This window comes from Tachypleus tridentatus, chromosome 8 (assembly GCF_004210375.1).
Source record: "Tachypleus tridentatus isolate NWPU-2018 chromosome 8, ASM421037v1, whole genome shotgun sequence".
In the NCBI taxonomy this organism is placed as follows: Eukaryota; Metazoa; Arthropoda; class Merostomata; order Xiphosura; family Limulidae; genus Tachypleus; species Tachypleus tridentatus.
Genome location: NC_134832.1, coordinates 97,623,839 through 97,642,061, shown reverse-complemented (window position 1 = coordinate 97,642,061; position 18,223 = coordinate 97,623,839). Strand labels below are relative to the sequence as shown.

Below are 18,223 nucleotides of genomic sequence, written 5' to 3'. Positions count from 1 at the left end.
CTGTTACTTTTTTTTTTGGAATCGGACTACTGTTAAACATAGCTAAGTCTACATTTTAGTAATATACTTTCAATTGTTTAGAATTATATTGTCAGTAATATGTTTGGTTCTAAATTAGCGTGTTAAAGCGTTCGACTCGTCATCCGAGGGTCGCGGGTTCGAATCCTGGTCACACCAAACATGCTCGCCCTTTTAGCCGTGGGGGCGTTATATTGTTACGGTCAATCTAACTATTCGTTGGTAAAAGAGTAGCCCAAGAATTGGCGGTAGGTGGTGACGACTAGCTGCCTTCCCTCTAGTCTTACACTGCTAAATTAGAAACAGCTAGCGCAGATAGCCCTCGTGTAGCTTTGCGCGAAATTCAAAACAAACGTTCGAAATTATAACTTCAGTAACTTATTCTTATTTTTTCGAAATTTTAGCCTTTGTCCGATGAAAGTTAAAATGTGCAAGAAATATTTTAAAAACAGCATTAAAATCACAACATAGAAGAACACTTATGCAACTTAATGAGACGACATTATATTATAACGTTCTTACAAATAATACAGCGAGCATGTTCGGCGACGACTTTCGATCCCGTGACCTAAAGACTAAAATCGATATAACTACCAAACCAGCCCACGTACGTGCGTAATACGAAAAAGTTCCCCTATGGGACAGCGGTAAGTCTTCGGATAATAACGCTAAAATCAGGGGTTCGATTTCCCTTGGTGTGGCTTTGCTAGAAGAAAAACACACGCGCGCAATACGGAAAAATTAGGCCTTTTTTTTTTTTACTACCCTCTAATTGAATGAAATCTAATGTAACAAAATATTTAGAATAATTACATAGTCCAAGTTATCAACAAATAAATTTGTAAATTATGTATCTAGAACGATAGACCCTTAAAATAAGACCTGTTGTTGATGTAGAAGTCAGTGCCCATTCAAGTCGAAATATTCACCTACCATGTTGTTAGTGAACAGGTCATTATTAATACTGAAGTTTAAAGAAGTGAAAATTTAATAGTACTATACTTTTAGTCAATATATGTATATACATAGATAAAGAAGCCAACCTATGAGTTTAAGATCAAATTTATTAGGGACTAGTCGTTAAATACAGAGAAAAGAATGCTACAAATACGAACTATCGAAAATACTTATAGTTTAATACTTATAAATAATATTCAATATTCAGTCTACGTTTTATACATTTAAGCGTGATAAATGCCAAATGAAATAAATACTTTACCCTAAAACATTAAAAATGATTTTTTTTAATTTAACTTTTTCTGAATTCCACAGAAACAAAACTCAGTTAACCGACTACAACTGATGCGACATATTTTTTTGTTTGTTTGGGAATTTCGCACAAAGCTACTCGAGGGCTATCTGTGCTAGCCGTCTCTAATTTAGCAGTGTAAGACTAGAGGGAAGGCAGCTAGTCATCACCACCCACCGCCAACTCTTGGGCTACTCTTTTACCAACGAATAGTGGGACTGACCGTCACATTATACACCCCCACGGCTGGGAGGGCGAGCATGTTTAGCGCGACGCGGGCGCGAACCCGCGACCCTCGGATTACGAGTCGCACGCCTTACGCGCTTGGTCATGCCAGGCCGATGCGACATATAAAAGTCAGTCTACTTTTATCGTCCAAATAAAAGTAACATTTGAAAATATTTATATCGAATAAAAAAAAAATTTCACTTGGACATCAGAGTGTGTAAATTAAAGTCGGAACGTGAAGATACTGGTATCAACTTAATATTAAGTTGTTCATAAGCTACAATACAAACAATACTGTTCTTCTCAACCTTGTATGAACAAACATTTCAACAAAGGTTTCCAAAATAACTGTACCTGTTAAATGCTCATTTTCCGGATCTTTAATGACAAATTGAAATATTTGATGACATCACGCATGGTTTTTCAAAATAAATTAAAAAAATCTCACGCCTGATTTCAAAATCATTTGAAGTATTTCTGCGCCTGATTTGTAATTGAAAAATTGAGCTCCTAAACGACTTTGAATGTTGCTTTATATCACAGTTACTTAAAGTTTGACTCTGTCATCCACCTCTTATCTTCTCAGAATTTACACGTTTAAGGCATAATATATCAAACCTGTCTCTTCGACAGGATTTGACTTCCCATAAGTGGGAATGCTGTGACAAACCAAATCCGAAACTACTTTTGATGATGAACTAGTGTCCTCTGGCATTACTCGTTTGTTTTCGAAAAAGCTACATTTCTGTTCTTTACACATTGACGTATCTAATTGGTTAAGAGGCGTGAAACCATTTTTGTAAAAATGCGCATGAATTTCTTCTTGTGTTTTTTGAGTCTGTTGATGGTTTGAAAAACCATTTCCACTGCTACATACATCGTTACGCTTTGGTGATAAATATGTATGATTCGTTTGAGGAATTATGTTTGTTCTATTATCTTCTTCGTCCTCGGTAACTCTGGGTAACCTCACAGCTGACTTGCGACTTTTTGTTAATAATCGGGAATAACTGTCATTGTAAACATCAAAATTTGACCTGGTCGCATGACTTTCAACGTTTTTCGAGCACAATAATACAGGCGGCTGAAGTTGAAGTTGCATTTGCTTCATAATCTCCGTTGTTGAACCGAAACGTGGTCGAATACCTTTAACTGAAGGTCTTCGTGAAAACCCATAAGACAAATCTTCAGATAAGCTAAATCGTTTGCGGATCCGTTCAATTCTCAGTAAATCCTTTTTTACAAATTGTTCCAGTTCATCTAATGTAGTACCTCTTCTAGTTCCTTGTAGAAATCCTGAATGAGAAACATGCGGTTTGTATAGACTGGTATTCTCGCTTCTACAGGAAATTGGTAAGGAATGAGTATTTCCATTTCTAGTGACTGCGTTCAGTTCATTTTTCTCGTATTGAGAACGTATCGTCCAATTACGAACCTCGATAGGAACCATCATGGAAACTAACCTTTTCTCCCTGCTAGAAAAATCTTCATACTCCTTCCCAAGTGACAAAGGTCTCTTTTGAAAGCCCCTTTGCCAATGAATTGGATGTTTCTTTCTAATAATAGTAGGAAGAGGTCGTTCTATTGGTTGGAAGTACTGATCAGCTACTAGTGTTTTATTTTCTGGTTGTTTACCTCCGTTAAACTCATGATTTTTAACGTCAACAAAGGAGTACTCGTTTGTGATTTTTTCATCCAATTCTTCACCATTTTGTTCCTCTGATATTTCACTTGTCAACCACCTCAGTTTCTCAACTAACGAAGAGTCTGATTTTAGAGTTGATTTAAAATTATCTATTATTACATTCTTTTTCCGAGCTCTGGTTTTCTTTTGTAACCTACGACGCAAAGCATTCTTTTCGATTGTTTGGCGGATTTGGGAGCTAGTTCTGCGAATACCATTAGAGTGTTCTTTAGAGAGCCCTCCAATTCCTTCATTTTCTCTTTCGGCACAAAAAGAGATGGTTGATTTACTACCTTGAACACTACTGGTTAAACATTTGTTTGTTTTCCCAATCGTATCGTCACTCACATTTCGGTTCTGTTTGTCGCTGCCTCTGCTCGCCTCAGAACTCATCATAATGATGGTTTCTTGAGAGGAGGCGCTAGAGTCACTGTCTATCTCTCGAATAGAGGTGGGGGAGCTAAGCTGTGCCTGCCAGTTCTCATCTTCTGGTCTGGGGTGGGCTAAGTCCTTGTTTAATTGCTTTGGAGAGGACAGAAGGTTGGGAGGCTGTTTTTCTAACTTTAAGGGCTTGACAGCAAGTTTCAACAATCCAGGCAAAACAGCTGGAGTTTCTGACTCTAACGACTGTTTTTTATAGTAGTTACTCGTAATATTTGATGGTAAAACTGAAATGTTTTCCGAAACTTGAAAAATTACACTTTTATTTTCGGTTTCGGAAATCGTGTTGTTTTCTTTTGCTCTAATAAGAGTAACACATTTATTTTTGTCTTCTGTTTCTTTGTCTAAGTAAGTATCACAAAGTGTTGACGTTTCCATAATAATGGGATGGACAGGAATGTCAGCTTGTGTCTCAGTAACGTTGGAGGTCTTTACTGCTTCACTAAATGCATGGGCAGTTGTAATCTCTCCATTTGAGCTTTCCTTGGCTTCACAATTATTGTTGATCACCTGGAAGTCATGTCCTTTCAATGATTCTGAATTTAATACCACCGAACCAAACTCTCGTTCTAGTGTTAAGGTAATATCTTCCAATGTATCTTGATATTCGGTTGGGGGCTTAATGTCCAGCCAGTCTTGATACTGGGGTGGAGGTTCATACATGGAGCACATATCACTGAGAGACAAATCTGTTGGACTCATAGTTATAATTTGCTGCTCCGAGAACTCTTCTGAAAACATAGTTACAGCTTCACTAAATGTAACTCGTAATTGTTTTTTTTCGGGTCGACTAGAATGTTTTTTTAACGCCGATTTAAACATTTTCGAGTTTTGAGTAATATCAAAGTTATATCTTTCACTTTCCCGTTCATTAACACTGACATTACAATCTTCGCTGCATTCTACTCCAACAACCTTAAATTCATTATGAAGTTCTAACGAAGACATTTCTAAATCAATTTTTCACTGAATGTTGTTTTTGATGTTTTGAATTAAGCACAAAGCTTCATAATTGGCTATCTGTCCTCTGCCCACCAAGGGTATCGAAACCCGGTTTTTAACGTTGTAAGTTCGCAGACATACCGCTGAGCCACTGGGGGACATTCACTGAATGACATCCTTATTCAACAACGTCATATCAAAAAAAAAAAAAATCCTGTTCGAAGTTTAGTCAAAGATCAACTAAACCCTGTACAGGGAAATTGACCAGAATGTTTTTTCTCATTATGAAAATAAAGTCATACAGAAATTTAAGTTTATGGTACAACGTGCACTCTTGGAACTACACAGTAGCGTTACTACGCTGTCGATTTTAAAGTCGTTAAACCCCCTGTATCTCGGTAACTTATAATTTCACAGTTACGTTTCTTTTAAAGTAGACTTATCCATGTTTTCACAGCCGTCTGAACAATTATTATACTTTTGTTCACACCAGTCAAGAGCTTACAAACTTGTGAACGCACAAGTACTCGAACACTTGCCGATAACTAGATCACGATAATACGTTCTGCTTCTAATGTTCTGACATGTGAAACAGTCCAGACGTACATTTCTCGTGCACTTGCGCATTTTGTGGACACCTTACACTGGCAGCCGTTACCTTGAATGGCGCTATTTCTAATCCTTCACTCTATAGCGACTGTTGCTCTGAAAGTTCGGCTTGATGTCTTGTTTGTCGCTAACCGTGAGTTCCCTGGCACTTCATGACGTCATTGATCTCGGCCTCTACCACTAACTGCTCTATTTCGAAACAACAGTTCAATACTATGTATCTTAAATACAGTTCATCACCCATTTCGTAGTAATTTTTCATCCTTAATTGTATCAGCTCCATTCAGTATTATGCTTGCTTTTCACACTGTTACGTACATTCAATTAAATTCAAATGCCAAATGAAACATGATTCTAAAATAAAACAACTAAACTATCCGGCTAATGGCATTATAATGTTTAACAAAATTCTTTGCGTGTATTATCTACGGAATGCCTGTTAATAACGGGTCTATACCTGACATACTGATTCATTTTTGTGACGTTACAAATGTTAAGCACGAACTGAGCCAGACTCTCAGAGTAAGTAAAATTTTCAAGTTGGTTTTTAGTTTTGTTTCTTTTTTACTTTCGCCCAAAGCTACACAGGGCTATCTGCTCTAACCGTTCCTAATTTAGCAGTGTAAGATTAAATGGAAGGCAGTTAGTCATCACCACCCACCGCCAACTCTTGAGCTACTCTTTTACCAACTAATAGTAGGATTGATAGTCACTTATAATGCCTCCGCGGATGAAAGGGCGGGCATATTTGATGCGATGTGAAAGCGAACCCACGATCCTCAGATTACGAGTCAAGCGCCCTGTCCATGTCAGGCTGGTTTTCAGTAATTAAATAACCACTGTAATTTTGCTTTTCTTTGAACGAGATATGACGAGAGTTACTAAGAACACAGCATTTTTTGTTATGCCTCTTTAGTACACTATTAACTTCAATGAAACAAATTAAGTTTAAATAGCAGTCATTGTCTTGTAGCAGATAGAAAACTTCAATTCAAACGACAAACAAAACACTCCAACAGTACCTCTCTTTGTCTTCTTATCTTAGTTAATCAATTACCTCCCCTCTTATACCTTCTCTCAGTTCAATAGCTTAATTGTGATATCTTACAAATTTCCTTCTATATAATATGACATATTCTGAATCAGCTGGTGATAAAGTTGGTCGGCCACCACACAAAGTTTCTCATGCCACTTCTCGTACATTCACTACCTTAAAGTTAATGTACGTGAAGTCCCACCGGAAAGTAGACGTCAGTGTCGTCACGATTTACTTGAGAGCTAATGGAAAAGCAAAAATCGGCATTGTGTAATCATTCCATTGAAGATATCAAGAGATAAATGTCTTGTTAATGTCTGTGAAGTTTCTTCTTCTTAGGGTACAAAGAAGCCTTGTGCCGTATTTTCCTGAAATAGAACAACATTTTCCAGTTAGTTAAACAAGCTCTTATAAACAATATTAGCCAATAAAATCAGCTTTTAATTTTGGACTGTGTATTTTCTACAGTTCTCATATATTTTGATTTCAGTAGATCACATACATTTCGAGCATGTTGTGTTCATGCTCATTGTTATTTATTAGCTTTGTTCGTACATATAAATGTGTTCGTTGTAAATACAATTAACCTGCAAACATCCACATGACTATAGAAAACATATTGCAGTTAGAATTTGCAGCATGAAATATGTCACTTAGATATTATTTTTAAGATTTCCACCGGAACATCCGAGATAGTAAATAATCTCATTAGTTCATAATATTGTTGTTTTGAATTAAGCACAAAGCTACACAATGGGCTATCTGTGCTCTGCCAGATACCAGAAACCCGGATTATAGCGTTGTAAGTCCGCAGACATACCGCTGAGCCACTGGGGGACTCATAATATTTGTAAAATAAATAAAAATGCACACGCTACATACTAAACAAAATCTGTAATTTAAATTAATATTAAAGGTTTAGAAAAATGTGACAATATTTGTAAAACGACTCACGGTAACTGTCCATAATAAGCTCTCCTGAGTTCAGATAATAAAAAAAAATTGCTTTCGAGCAGGAACCGAGTACAATATAATGCCCAACACAACGTACTGTGTCTTTTTAACTCTACAATAAAAATAGTCCTACTTTACACTAGGGGACTGTGGGTGCGTTATAAGAGTGATAGTCAAGTCTACTTATTCAGTTAGTGATTTCAACAAATTGATCAATTGCTTCTCTTCTAGTTTATTATTTCAATATAAAAGATGGCTAGCGCAGATAGCCATTGAGTAGATTAGCAAGAAATTTAACAAGCAAACATGAGTGATCCCTCTGGTATTAATTTTATCACCCACGTATTCGCTTGTAATGTTACTCTACGTAACCAAATAATGATTCAAAACGCAGCAAAGACGATGAAAACCGAAGTTTTCATTATAAAATTACTATAAAACGAGTCTTGGTATAAAGTACTAAAAAGGCCTAAAATCTACAATACAAATCGTTTAATTCCAAACCTAAACACTCCTTAAAAGATGAATAAGTTACACGACAAATTAACTAAAATTTTGTTTCATTATACAATTGATAGTTGATCCTATTGTTCTGTTCAAAGGGTTGAACAAAAGACCCCATGGCGTTGCAATCCAGATCTCATCCCTCTGGTGTACGTTAGAGACAACTGAACATGATCCCTGCGGGTTCTTAACAAGTGGTTTTGACACGTGTAATATTTTGACGATCATATTAAAAATTCGTGTTGCGTTTCTACTCTGGTAGTAAGACTAGTAATTTCTACTCCATATTTTGTTTTGAATTAATCATAAAGCTACTCTGCCTACCACGGGTATTGAAACCCGAGTTTTAGCGTGAGTTCCCAGACATAACGCTGTATCACTGGGGGGGGGGGGCAGTAAAACAAATAATTTAATAAATATTAATAACTCAGTTCATAACAGTTCAGTTGTGTGTTGACAGTAGTTATATTAAACATTCAATCTCCAAATTGTTTGTCACGATGAGCAATGTTTGTTTTATTTAGTTTTTTAACTTCAAAATTAAGATACTTTCGAAATGTACGACGACTGTATATTTAAATTTTATAGTAAACTTTAAGCAACAAACAAACTGATATACAACACTGATCACAATGACATCCTATCTATTTATCTACATAATCTAATGTACATTTATCAGGATTACATGTTCTATTCAAAAGAAAAAACTATATTGTTTAAAGAAAAATCAATGTGTTTGTACAAAAACTGTTATATTCTGGTGTCACCGCTACTATAAACGACTAATTGTTGAATAAACGTCAATACATGCATGTGAGTACAGCAAAAAAGAATGGTTTTGTTTTGAATTTAGTGCAAAGTAACTCTAGGGCTATCTGCGCTAGCCGTCCCTAATTTAGCAGTGTAAAATTAGAGGGGAGGCAGCTGATCATCGCCACACACCGCCAACTCTTGGGCTACACTTTTACCAAAGAATATTGGGATTGACCGTCACATTATAGCGACCCCAACGGCTGAAAGGGCGAGCATATTTGGTGTGAAGGGGACTCGAACCCATGACCTTCAGATTACGAGTCGAGTGCCTTAACCACCTGGCCATGCCAAGCCGAAAAAACAAACAAAACAGAATGGTCCACCGTTCTTTAACGCGATTCCAATTCTAACTTCTCATAGAAACTGTAGTTTCATAGGATGACTGCTACCTTTACAACATTAACAGCTAAGATACTAAAATTATCATACACATAAGCGAGGAAACAGTAAACCTATTCTGACTTTTCAACACGAACATTATAACTTAGGATTAATACCAGCGTCTGTCCTGAAGCTAAGTTAGGACTAATAATTTTCATATTTCTTATTTTATTTGGTTATTACTCGAAATCAGTGCTTTAATAATTAATTAGATCTCTAAAGTATTAATATCTTCAAAATGATGACTTGCATTAACACAGAAAAACTTCCGTTTAAACAGTTTTCTTACATACATTGTCCTTTACTCGGACCATTATTAAACAGTCAAAATGATGACTTGCATTAACACAGAAAAACTTCCGTTTAAACAGTTTTCTTACATACATTGTCCTTTACTCGGACCATTATTAAACAGTCAAAATGATGACTTGCATTAACACAGAAAAACTTCCGTTTAAACAGTTTTCTTACATACATTGTCCTTTACTCGGACCATTATTAAACAGATATTTTTATGGAGTCTAATCGGAAGGATTTACATGATTCAGTTACATTATGATTATTGAAGTTTTGTTATTTATTGGTTAACTCTTATGGTTTGTTTGTTTGTAATTAAGCTACACAATGGGCGACAAAACTGTTTGGAGTCTGAGTACTATTTCCCAAAAACAAAACCATAAAAACATTAAAAGTGAATTTTCTGAATAACCATTGTTTATTCTACACACCAGAAAATTCGGCGGATTAACAACAGACTGTGAAGTTGTTCTCAAACGAAACATTAAAAACACCTTTCTCGCGTTTTACGTTTCCGTGTGCTTTATTCTAATAATAACGTACCAGTCTTAACAGGTCAGGCAAACCTTTAACGAACAAACTCTGTGTGGAACATGAGTCCTGGTGTGACATACAGTATGTATTTAAAGTTTACAGATAGCCTGGTGGAAAGAACAAATTTGAAATCTTATACACGTTAATGGTTTACCAATCATATATAAATGTAAATATTCTGCTGTACCGCCCTGTGCTATAAACCGATGCTACAGAAGCCGAGGTGAATGATAGGATTACAGCTATGCCTAATGAAAACAGCTATTAACGTGTGTATTTTATTTTCGACATATTAAATCTAAATATAATATATGTTATACATTTCCAGTTTTTGGAAGATATTTTGTAAATTAAGAAAACAACAGCATTAAAATGGCTCTAAAACGCGAATGTTAGAACATTTTGGAATGTATTCCACCATATTTAAACGTTTAAGCGTGTCGTTATAAAACATTAAAAAATTAACTACTGTAGGAGAAAAATATATGGCAGTGACATTCAGATGTAACGCGTGCGTTGCATTATTTTGTAGGGTACGTAGTTTTAATCAGCACAAAGCTCTCAGAGTTATTTAAATTACTATATGGCCAAACATGACCTTTTGTTTAATATTTTGGGTCGCGTACTCAATAGTCTAGGGCCCGGCATGGCCAAGCGTGTTAAGGCGTGCGACTCGTAATCTGAGGGTCGCTGGTTCGCTCGCCCTTTCAGCCGTGGGGACGTTATATAGTGACGGTCAATCCCACTTTTCGTTGGTAAAAGAGTAGCCCAAGAGTTGGTGATGGGTGGTGATGACTAGCTTGCCTTTCCTCTAGTCTTACACTGCTAAATTAGAGACGGCTAGCGCAGATAGCCCTTGAGTAGCTTTGCGCGAAATTCAAAAAAACAAAACAAATAAATCAATAATCTAATGTTCAAGACGTAATGCTGCTTAACACATCAAGTAAAATAAATTATGAGCGGGTTATATATATGACAGTTAATCCCGTTATTTGGTTCAAAGTTACGGATGAATACTTTATGTGGGTGAATACAAACGGTAATTTCACTCTTTTTTGTCAGTAATTCAACATTAGGAGATGAGATACCTAAAATAGGTTCTCTTACCTGAGCGTTTACTGATGTGTGCATAAGCTGTAGTTCAAATTGAGAATTCCTATTCTAATTGGTCAAGATGAAATAAAAAAGGTCATTCTTTTCAGTTAAGGCCTATATATTAACCAAAACAGAAAATTTGTTGAAAAATTAAATACGTGTAACTGCGTATTTTTTGTTTTTTTTGAATTTTTTGAAAAGCTACTCAAGGACTATCTGCGCTAGTCGTCAGTAATTTAGCAGTGTAAGACTAGAGGGAAGGCGGCTAGTCATCATTACCCACCGCCAACTCTTGGGCTACTCTTTTACCAATGAATAGTAGGATTGACCGTCACATTATAATGCTCCTCACGCTTGAAAGAGCGACCATGATTGGGGACACGGAGACTCGAACCCATGACCCTCAGATTGTGAGTCAAGCCTCCTAGCTACTTGGCGATTCTGGGCCGAAAAAAGAGAAAGCTGAGTCTCCGAAACTAAGCTATACTTTACAACGTACAATATGCACAGCATTACAAATAAACAATATACTTTAAGTTGATTTGAATGAAATTAACGTGTGTGTCATTAAAAGTAGAAATGCCGTACGTCTTTTTAAAAATATGATATATATATATAACTGTAGAACCTAATTAGGTTGAATATTTTGGTTTTAGAAATATTACAACTATATTGCAATTTAATAAATATTACGTGAGGAGATGGCGGATTTGGGCGCCATAAGCCCGTTCTTACCTTTCGTTTTCTAAGATATGGCGATTACCACCAGCACTTAAAAAAGTTGATTCATCACGTATATAAACTTATGTGAAGTACCTTTGAGAAATAATTTTAGAAGTATTTTCCCCTTTATTGCAAGATAATAGGATTTTATAGAAATGAAACTAAATTAAGAAGCAACATCTTATTGCAAAATAATCCAGTATGAAAAACCTGTCTCATAGCTCCATAAATAATCACACTGCTTTCATATGAAGCTATATGGGAAGCTTTGTTTGTTTTTGGAGCAAAACTATACACTGCTGTATGGGCTCTGTCAACCATGGGAAAACTAAATCTGAATTTTAGCTCAGCAAATCTGTAAACTTACCAATGCCCCACCAGGGAACCACAACAAGCCTAAGGTTCTACTGAGCGTAAACATGTTATAGGGATCCTAAAATCTTCCTCCCTTATGAAATTAATATCATGTGATTAATCTATATTCCCTAGATAGATATACGTATGATATAATTAAGTTTTATCTGCTAAAACATTCATCTAAAATATTTAAATACTTTAGTCGAATAGTAAGTCAACTCCATCGATACTCAAACGGCAGTAAGACGCACAAGACACATATAAATAGTGGCCTAGCGCGTTAAGGCGTGCGCTTCGTAATCTGAGGGTCGCGGGTTCGCGCCCGAGTCGCGCCAAACATGCTCGCCCTCCCAGCCGTGGGGGCGTTATAATGTTACGGTCAATCCCACTTTTCGTTGGTAAAAGAGTAGCCCAAGAGTTGGGGGTGGGTGGTGATGACTAGCTGCCTTCCCTCTAGTCTTACACTGCTAAATTAGGGACGGCTAGCACAGATAGCCCTCGAGTAGCTTTGTGCGAAATTCCAAAACAAACAAAACATAGAAATAGCTTAAATATTATTAAGTGAGTTATCCGGTAACACCTCGTTGGAAGACTGCACAAACAGCACCATTATAGCACGTACAGTTGCTTTGATACACATTAGTATCATTCTACTTTATTTATTTTTGTTTATAATTCTCTAAAGAGGGTAAAATCCTCTAGAATAGTAATAAATATATCTTGTTTATGAAATGATTCTTGTTTTTACAAAAATACTTAGAAACCTTGGTGACGATGAGATAATTAATTGAAGAATACTGGTATGTGTACATAAACATAAATTAATTATTTACTAGATAAGTATACATTGGACACTAATGAGGCCTCACACACATACATTACACTTATTCTTATGTTCAAAATAGATTTGAGTGCGCAGACGTAGTCATGTAGGGACTCGTGTGCAAGAAAATTTGTAAACATACAGGTCTCTCTAAATTTATAAAGGGCGTTCTGGTGAGGATCTGTCTAGCTGGACCATTCTTGCAATGTCTATCTTATAACGTTGTATTTACAAAAAACATCTGTCGTCATAGCCCATCGGTATTGACAATCAATAAAGTTTCTTTGTTTAGGTTAAACACATAGCTACACAATGGGTTTCTGTGCTCTGTCCACCGCGGGTATCGAAACCTGGCTTGTATCGTTGGAGATCTACGGGCACACTGGTGAGCATCAGAAAATAATATGTCTGTCATTTTGAAACAGTTGCAGCCCAAACCATTTCTCACTAATCTAAACGTTCAATAAATGATTGTACAGGTTTGTACATAACAGGTATTTTGCCCACGTGATTAACTTCTTCAAAAATAGTCAGGTTTGGCAATATTTTATGGAACCAATCACATTCGTTATGTTTACTAACAACTTGTCCATTTTTAATAGATGGAAAAAAAATATTGTCACACGTGCCGTTAGTTCAATGAATGTATTGCCAGGAACATTGCAAAGTGCATGTTGTGTCTCGTGCTGTAAGTAAGTCATTTCGCGCCTTATTAATATTTGACGTCTGCTATGAAAACCTGTTTGTAAAGCCTGTTTCTTACCTGCGATACGCCAAGATGATTTCTGTTTCTTACCTGCGATACACGAAGACGGTTTTTGTTTGTTACCTGCGATACACCAAGATGGTTTCTGTTTCTTACCTGCGATACACGAAGATGGTTTCTGTTTCTTACCTGCGATACACCATGATGGTTTCTGTTTCTTACCTGCGATATACCAAGATGGTTTCTGTTTCTTACCTGCGATACACGAAGATGGTTTCTGTTTCTTACCTGCAATATACCAAGATGGTTTCTGTTTCTTACCTGCGATACACCAAGATGGTTTCTGTTTCTTACCTGCAATATACCAAGATGGTTTCTGTTTCTTACCTGCGATATACCAAGATGGTTTCTGTTTCTTACCTGCGATACACCAAGATGGTTTCTGCTTCTTACCTGCGATACACGAAGATGGTTTCTGTTTCTTACCTGCGATACACCATGATGGTTTCTGTTTCTTACCTGCGATATACCAAGATGGTTTCTGTTTCTTACCTGCGATACACCAAGATGGTTTCTGTTTCTTACCTGCAATATACCAAGATGGTTTCTGTTTCTTACCTACGATACACCAAGATGGTTTCTGTTTCTTACATGCGATACTCCAAGATGGTTTCTAGATGCAGCTGCGACTATTTAATTCAATTTTAGAGTAGAATCTATAAATAACGGTCGTATATTTGTGTTTCGGATGATTTATTTAAGTGTTTCAATAGTTACACCATTGGTTTGGAAGTAATTACACTTATTGATAGAGATACTTTCAGACACTCGTAACCAGTTCACGATAGCCTGCTGTGGCTGATTAATATGCATTTGTCGCGTCTTGACATTGTTACCTACTTCAAAGCGACAACCGAAAAAGAAATTGTGATATCACAATATATAGAACGTAAACTAGAAAATCACTTGAAGTTCACATCAAATGACTCATAATGAAATATTTGGTTTACATAATAATGAAATGGCATAATGTGTGACGGAGGTCTTGACTTTGGTAACTCAAGCAATTTCGTGACTGATAAACTAAATACTACCCTTGTCAGTAACATATACGTTCCAGAGCAAAATGTCAATTCCACTTTATAACGTTTTTGCAGAGCAGAGAATGAATTTTTGCATGTAGTATTCATAAAAAAAAATTGAAACTCTTTGTGTGGTCGAAAATTTACTCCGAAAGGGGTTAATTAATTTTGAATAACAATGCTCAAACGTGCAACCTCACTATTCAAAAACTAATAATACAGCACTATAGAAATAGAGAGAGTTTGCCTTGCCAGCAGGTGAGAGCACGTTTATTTGTAGCATCTCTTGATCTAGGACACACTGTTTTTGTGAAACAAAATGTTACAGTTTTAAGTTAGGTCAGGTGATTATTGACAGTTCCACTAATGAATGGATACTAAATATAACAAGACGTCAATGAAAAAGTCTAGCTAGATCATTACTTGCTTGCTATCCATAAGAATGAAACATAACTTTTAGCTTGTCAAACAACGTGAAAAGAATAAGAAAGTATCCTGTGAAAACTGTGTGAGCAATAAGAGATTTCGAAGAAAGTTTTTTGTCATTATTATGAGTAACACAAGACTAGAGCTCACGCTGTGAAACAACAAAGAACTTAAGCCTAAAAAACTTGAGCTTCTTTATTTTTTTGATATTTTTATGACTGCATTCCATAGAGATGTAGAAACATTATACATGCACTCTACTGTTATGTAGCTCAGATAAAAAACCAACTGTACCGGAAATAATGTTGAGAGAAAAGTGTGAATTTCCTATTGAACATAATTACTTAAACACCTAAAAATTTCCCAAAGATTATTATAGTATTTATAACATATAGATATTAATTATTTACTTTAGAAATGGGCTTAATCTTCTGCATAGGTTGATGAATCAGTTCTCTTAGGTAATCAGTGAGTAATTTGCTTTGAAATACCATAAGAAACTATTACTGTTCGAAGATAGTATTTAACACTGTGTTTTTGTTGAGTTTGACAAGATATTCAGTATGTTATTAGACACGTATCTAACATTATAATTCTCAATCTGAGTTACTTTTCACCAACAAATAGTGAGATTGACTGTCACATTATAATGAACCAGGGCATACGCGTTTGGGGATGGGTTTTGATCCTGCTACCCTCAAACCATTTCTCAAATAATATCTCATTGAAATGCGTAAAATCTCTTTACACTAATTTATTTTGAATAAATGGAACCAACAGAAACAAAATGGCGGACGTTCAGACTTTGTATGGTGAAGAAGCTGCTGTGTGCAAGACTTATTTTCATATACGTAATCATCTTAGATATGTTTGATCACTATAATTGTATGCGAATATCCTACACATGATAAATATATTTAAATATTCTGGTTTTCTACTTTACTGTTATTGAACAGGGGTTTTTCTGCTGTGACTATATCAGGAAACCAAACTCCAGATTTTAATATTTTTAGTCTCTAGTCTTACCACTGTCCACCAGAGTGACTATGAATTCTAACTACTGAAAAAAGTAGAAGATAAAACATTATTTCTAATCTCTCTACCTTTCACCACAGCTTTGTGGACTGAAAATAGTTTTCTTTTTATGTGGTAAAATATTTTCATAGAGTAATTCATTTTATATTCAGAACATACAGGTAATACAACTTGAGGAATTGAAGTTCAGGGGAACCAAATCGATATCATAATGTAAATATCATACAAGAAATTAATGTGGATTGTATAGCATTGTTCAAGTTTATAACACATAATATGAAATTTACTTTCTATACGGATGTATTTGGAATAGTAAAAGATCAATAATATTTCAATATTATAGTGTAATATTTTGCCTACAAGAACAGACGAATGCCAGAAACAGTTCATGATTTTAATATCTAATCATAACAATTAAGTTCTAACAGGAAATATGTTCTACTTTACGAACATCCTATAGTAATAATATTCTACAGAAAGATATAATTAGTAAATATTTAGACATCTGCCCATACTATTCCTTTACTTTAGAAAAATGAAGCTTCTACTAATCGATTACACTGCACAACAATTTTTTTGAAAAGTCTTTGCTGATTGTGACAGGTACCTGGTGGGTATGCACAAATATAGTTTTGGTTTTGCTTCATCACGTAGGAACTCTGAGAAATAAACAGTTAACTGTTTACCGGCAATAACGTATTTAATTGCGTTTATGTTTCTAATACGCTATTAAGTTCAATATAATTAAAAGTGTTTTGCTCTTGATTTTCGTTTGTATTCAATGTCCGGTGCATCACGTTGCAGTGTCCATACAGTAGTCAACAAGCATTGATGGATTCCAGTTGTCCTGATATCGTTTTTCCTTTGTAGTAATGTCCTGGTGAAACCAAAATTTCGATGAAACGGTACGTGATGGGCAAATTTGGATATGATTTTCGTGATCAGCAGCCAAAAAAATATAAGGAACACCCAACAGTTTTCAAGAAGTAAAAACTTTGTTGTGCAGTGTTACAGATTACTTACTGTTTGATCTTTGTTGGAACTACTAGTTAAGATAAAATATTGATCGTTATTTCCTCTTCTTATACAAAGAATGTTTGTTTCAGTTTGGTCAGGTGGGTTAAGGCGTCCGACTTAATCTGAGGGTCGCGGGTTTGAATCTCCGTCGCATCAAACATACTCGCCCTTTCAGCCGTGGAGGCGTTATAATGTGACGGTCAATCCTACTATTCGTTGGTAAAAAAGTAGCCCAAGAGTTGGCGGTGGGTGGTGATGACTAGCTGCCTTTCCTCTAGTCTTACACTGCTAAATTAGGGACGGCTAGCACAAAAGGCCATCGAGTAGCTTTGGGCGAAATTCAAAAACAAACAAACAAATTGTTTCCGTTAAATTGTAGTTAACTGAAACACGTTGCCGTCACGAGTTGGGAAGATGAAAAGTATATTTAGCAAGAACTTATGGTTTTCTATGCTGTGTATCCATGGCAATTATGTAAGTTTCTTATACATATTAACGCATACACTGATAAATAACATTGTCTGTCTTAACACTAGAAATAAACGTTCTTATAATATCAAAATGTTGTTTTCATTTAAGTAGACAATCAATGTCTCACTTAACATCATATTCAGTGGTGTTTACTTTTTAACACTTTATACTGTCAGTTTCGGTTCGTGTTTCAGTGAACGCTCCTGAAGAAACTGTAAAGCGAAACGTTGAGTGCATAAGTTAAATAAGAATAGCATTTTTTTTTTAAATTGTTTATTTCAAGTATTAATATGTTTTTTACACATCAATATGCACCCCAGAAATTAAATAACATTCTACATGTATCTAAAGTCGAGTGTTGTATAATATTATCTTACTTGGTTGTGCATGCGAAGGTTCATGGTTCATTTCCCGATGCTGTAAAATCACGCTTCACACTTCAGGGTCGTGGATGCGAAGTCACAGACAAGTCTTACTATGTAGTCAGGATAAAATAACCCAAAGTTGACAGTGTGTGCTATTGACTTCTCTTCATCAGTTAAATAGAGACAACTATATGCAGGTAGACCTTGCGCAATTTTGTGCAAACATTATAAAAAGTATATATATATTCATATTTCCTTTCTGTTTCTACGTCTCCTGATCTGTGCTCAATCTATTAACGATGTCATATTCACTGAGTTCTGTACAGTTTACATTTCGTCAGAGCCATCACTTAAATAGGTAGATAATGGAACATTTGGGGTCGCCCTTATCGTACGTGTTGGATGGGGCTTATTCCTTCTTTATAGGAAGGAA

General features: G+C 35.7%; 1 protein-coding gene across 1 annotated transcript in view; it reads right to left on the bottom strand.

Moving 5' to 3' along the window:
* Nucleotides 1–1,064: 1,064 nt before the first annotated feature.
* The window catches only part of LOC143223017 (uncharacterized), a 60,886-nt gene continuing 43,727 nt past the window's right edge, over nucleotides 1,065–18,223 (bottom strand). Inside the window, exon 2 of the mRNA XM_076450371.1 lies at nucleotides 1,065–6,575. Within this exon, the coding sequence (XP_076306486.1) occupies nucleotides 2,085–4,568 (2,484 nt within the window). The 5' untranslated portion in view covers nucleotides 4,569–6,575 and the 3' untranslated portion in view covers nucleotides 1,065–2,084. The remainder of the gene's footprint in view (nucleotides 6,576–18,223) is intronic.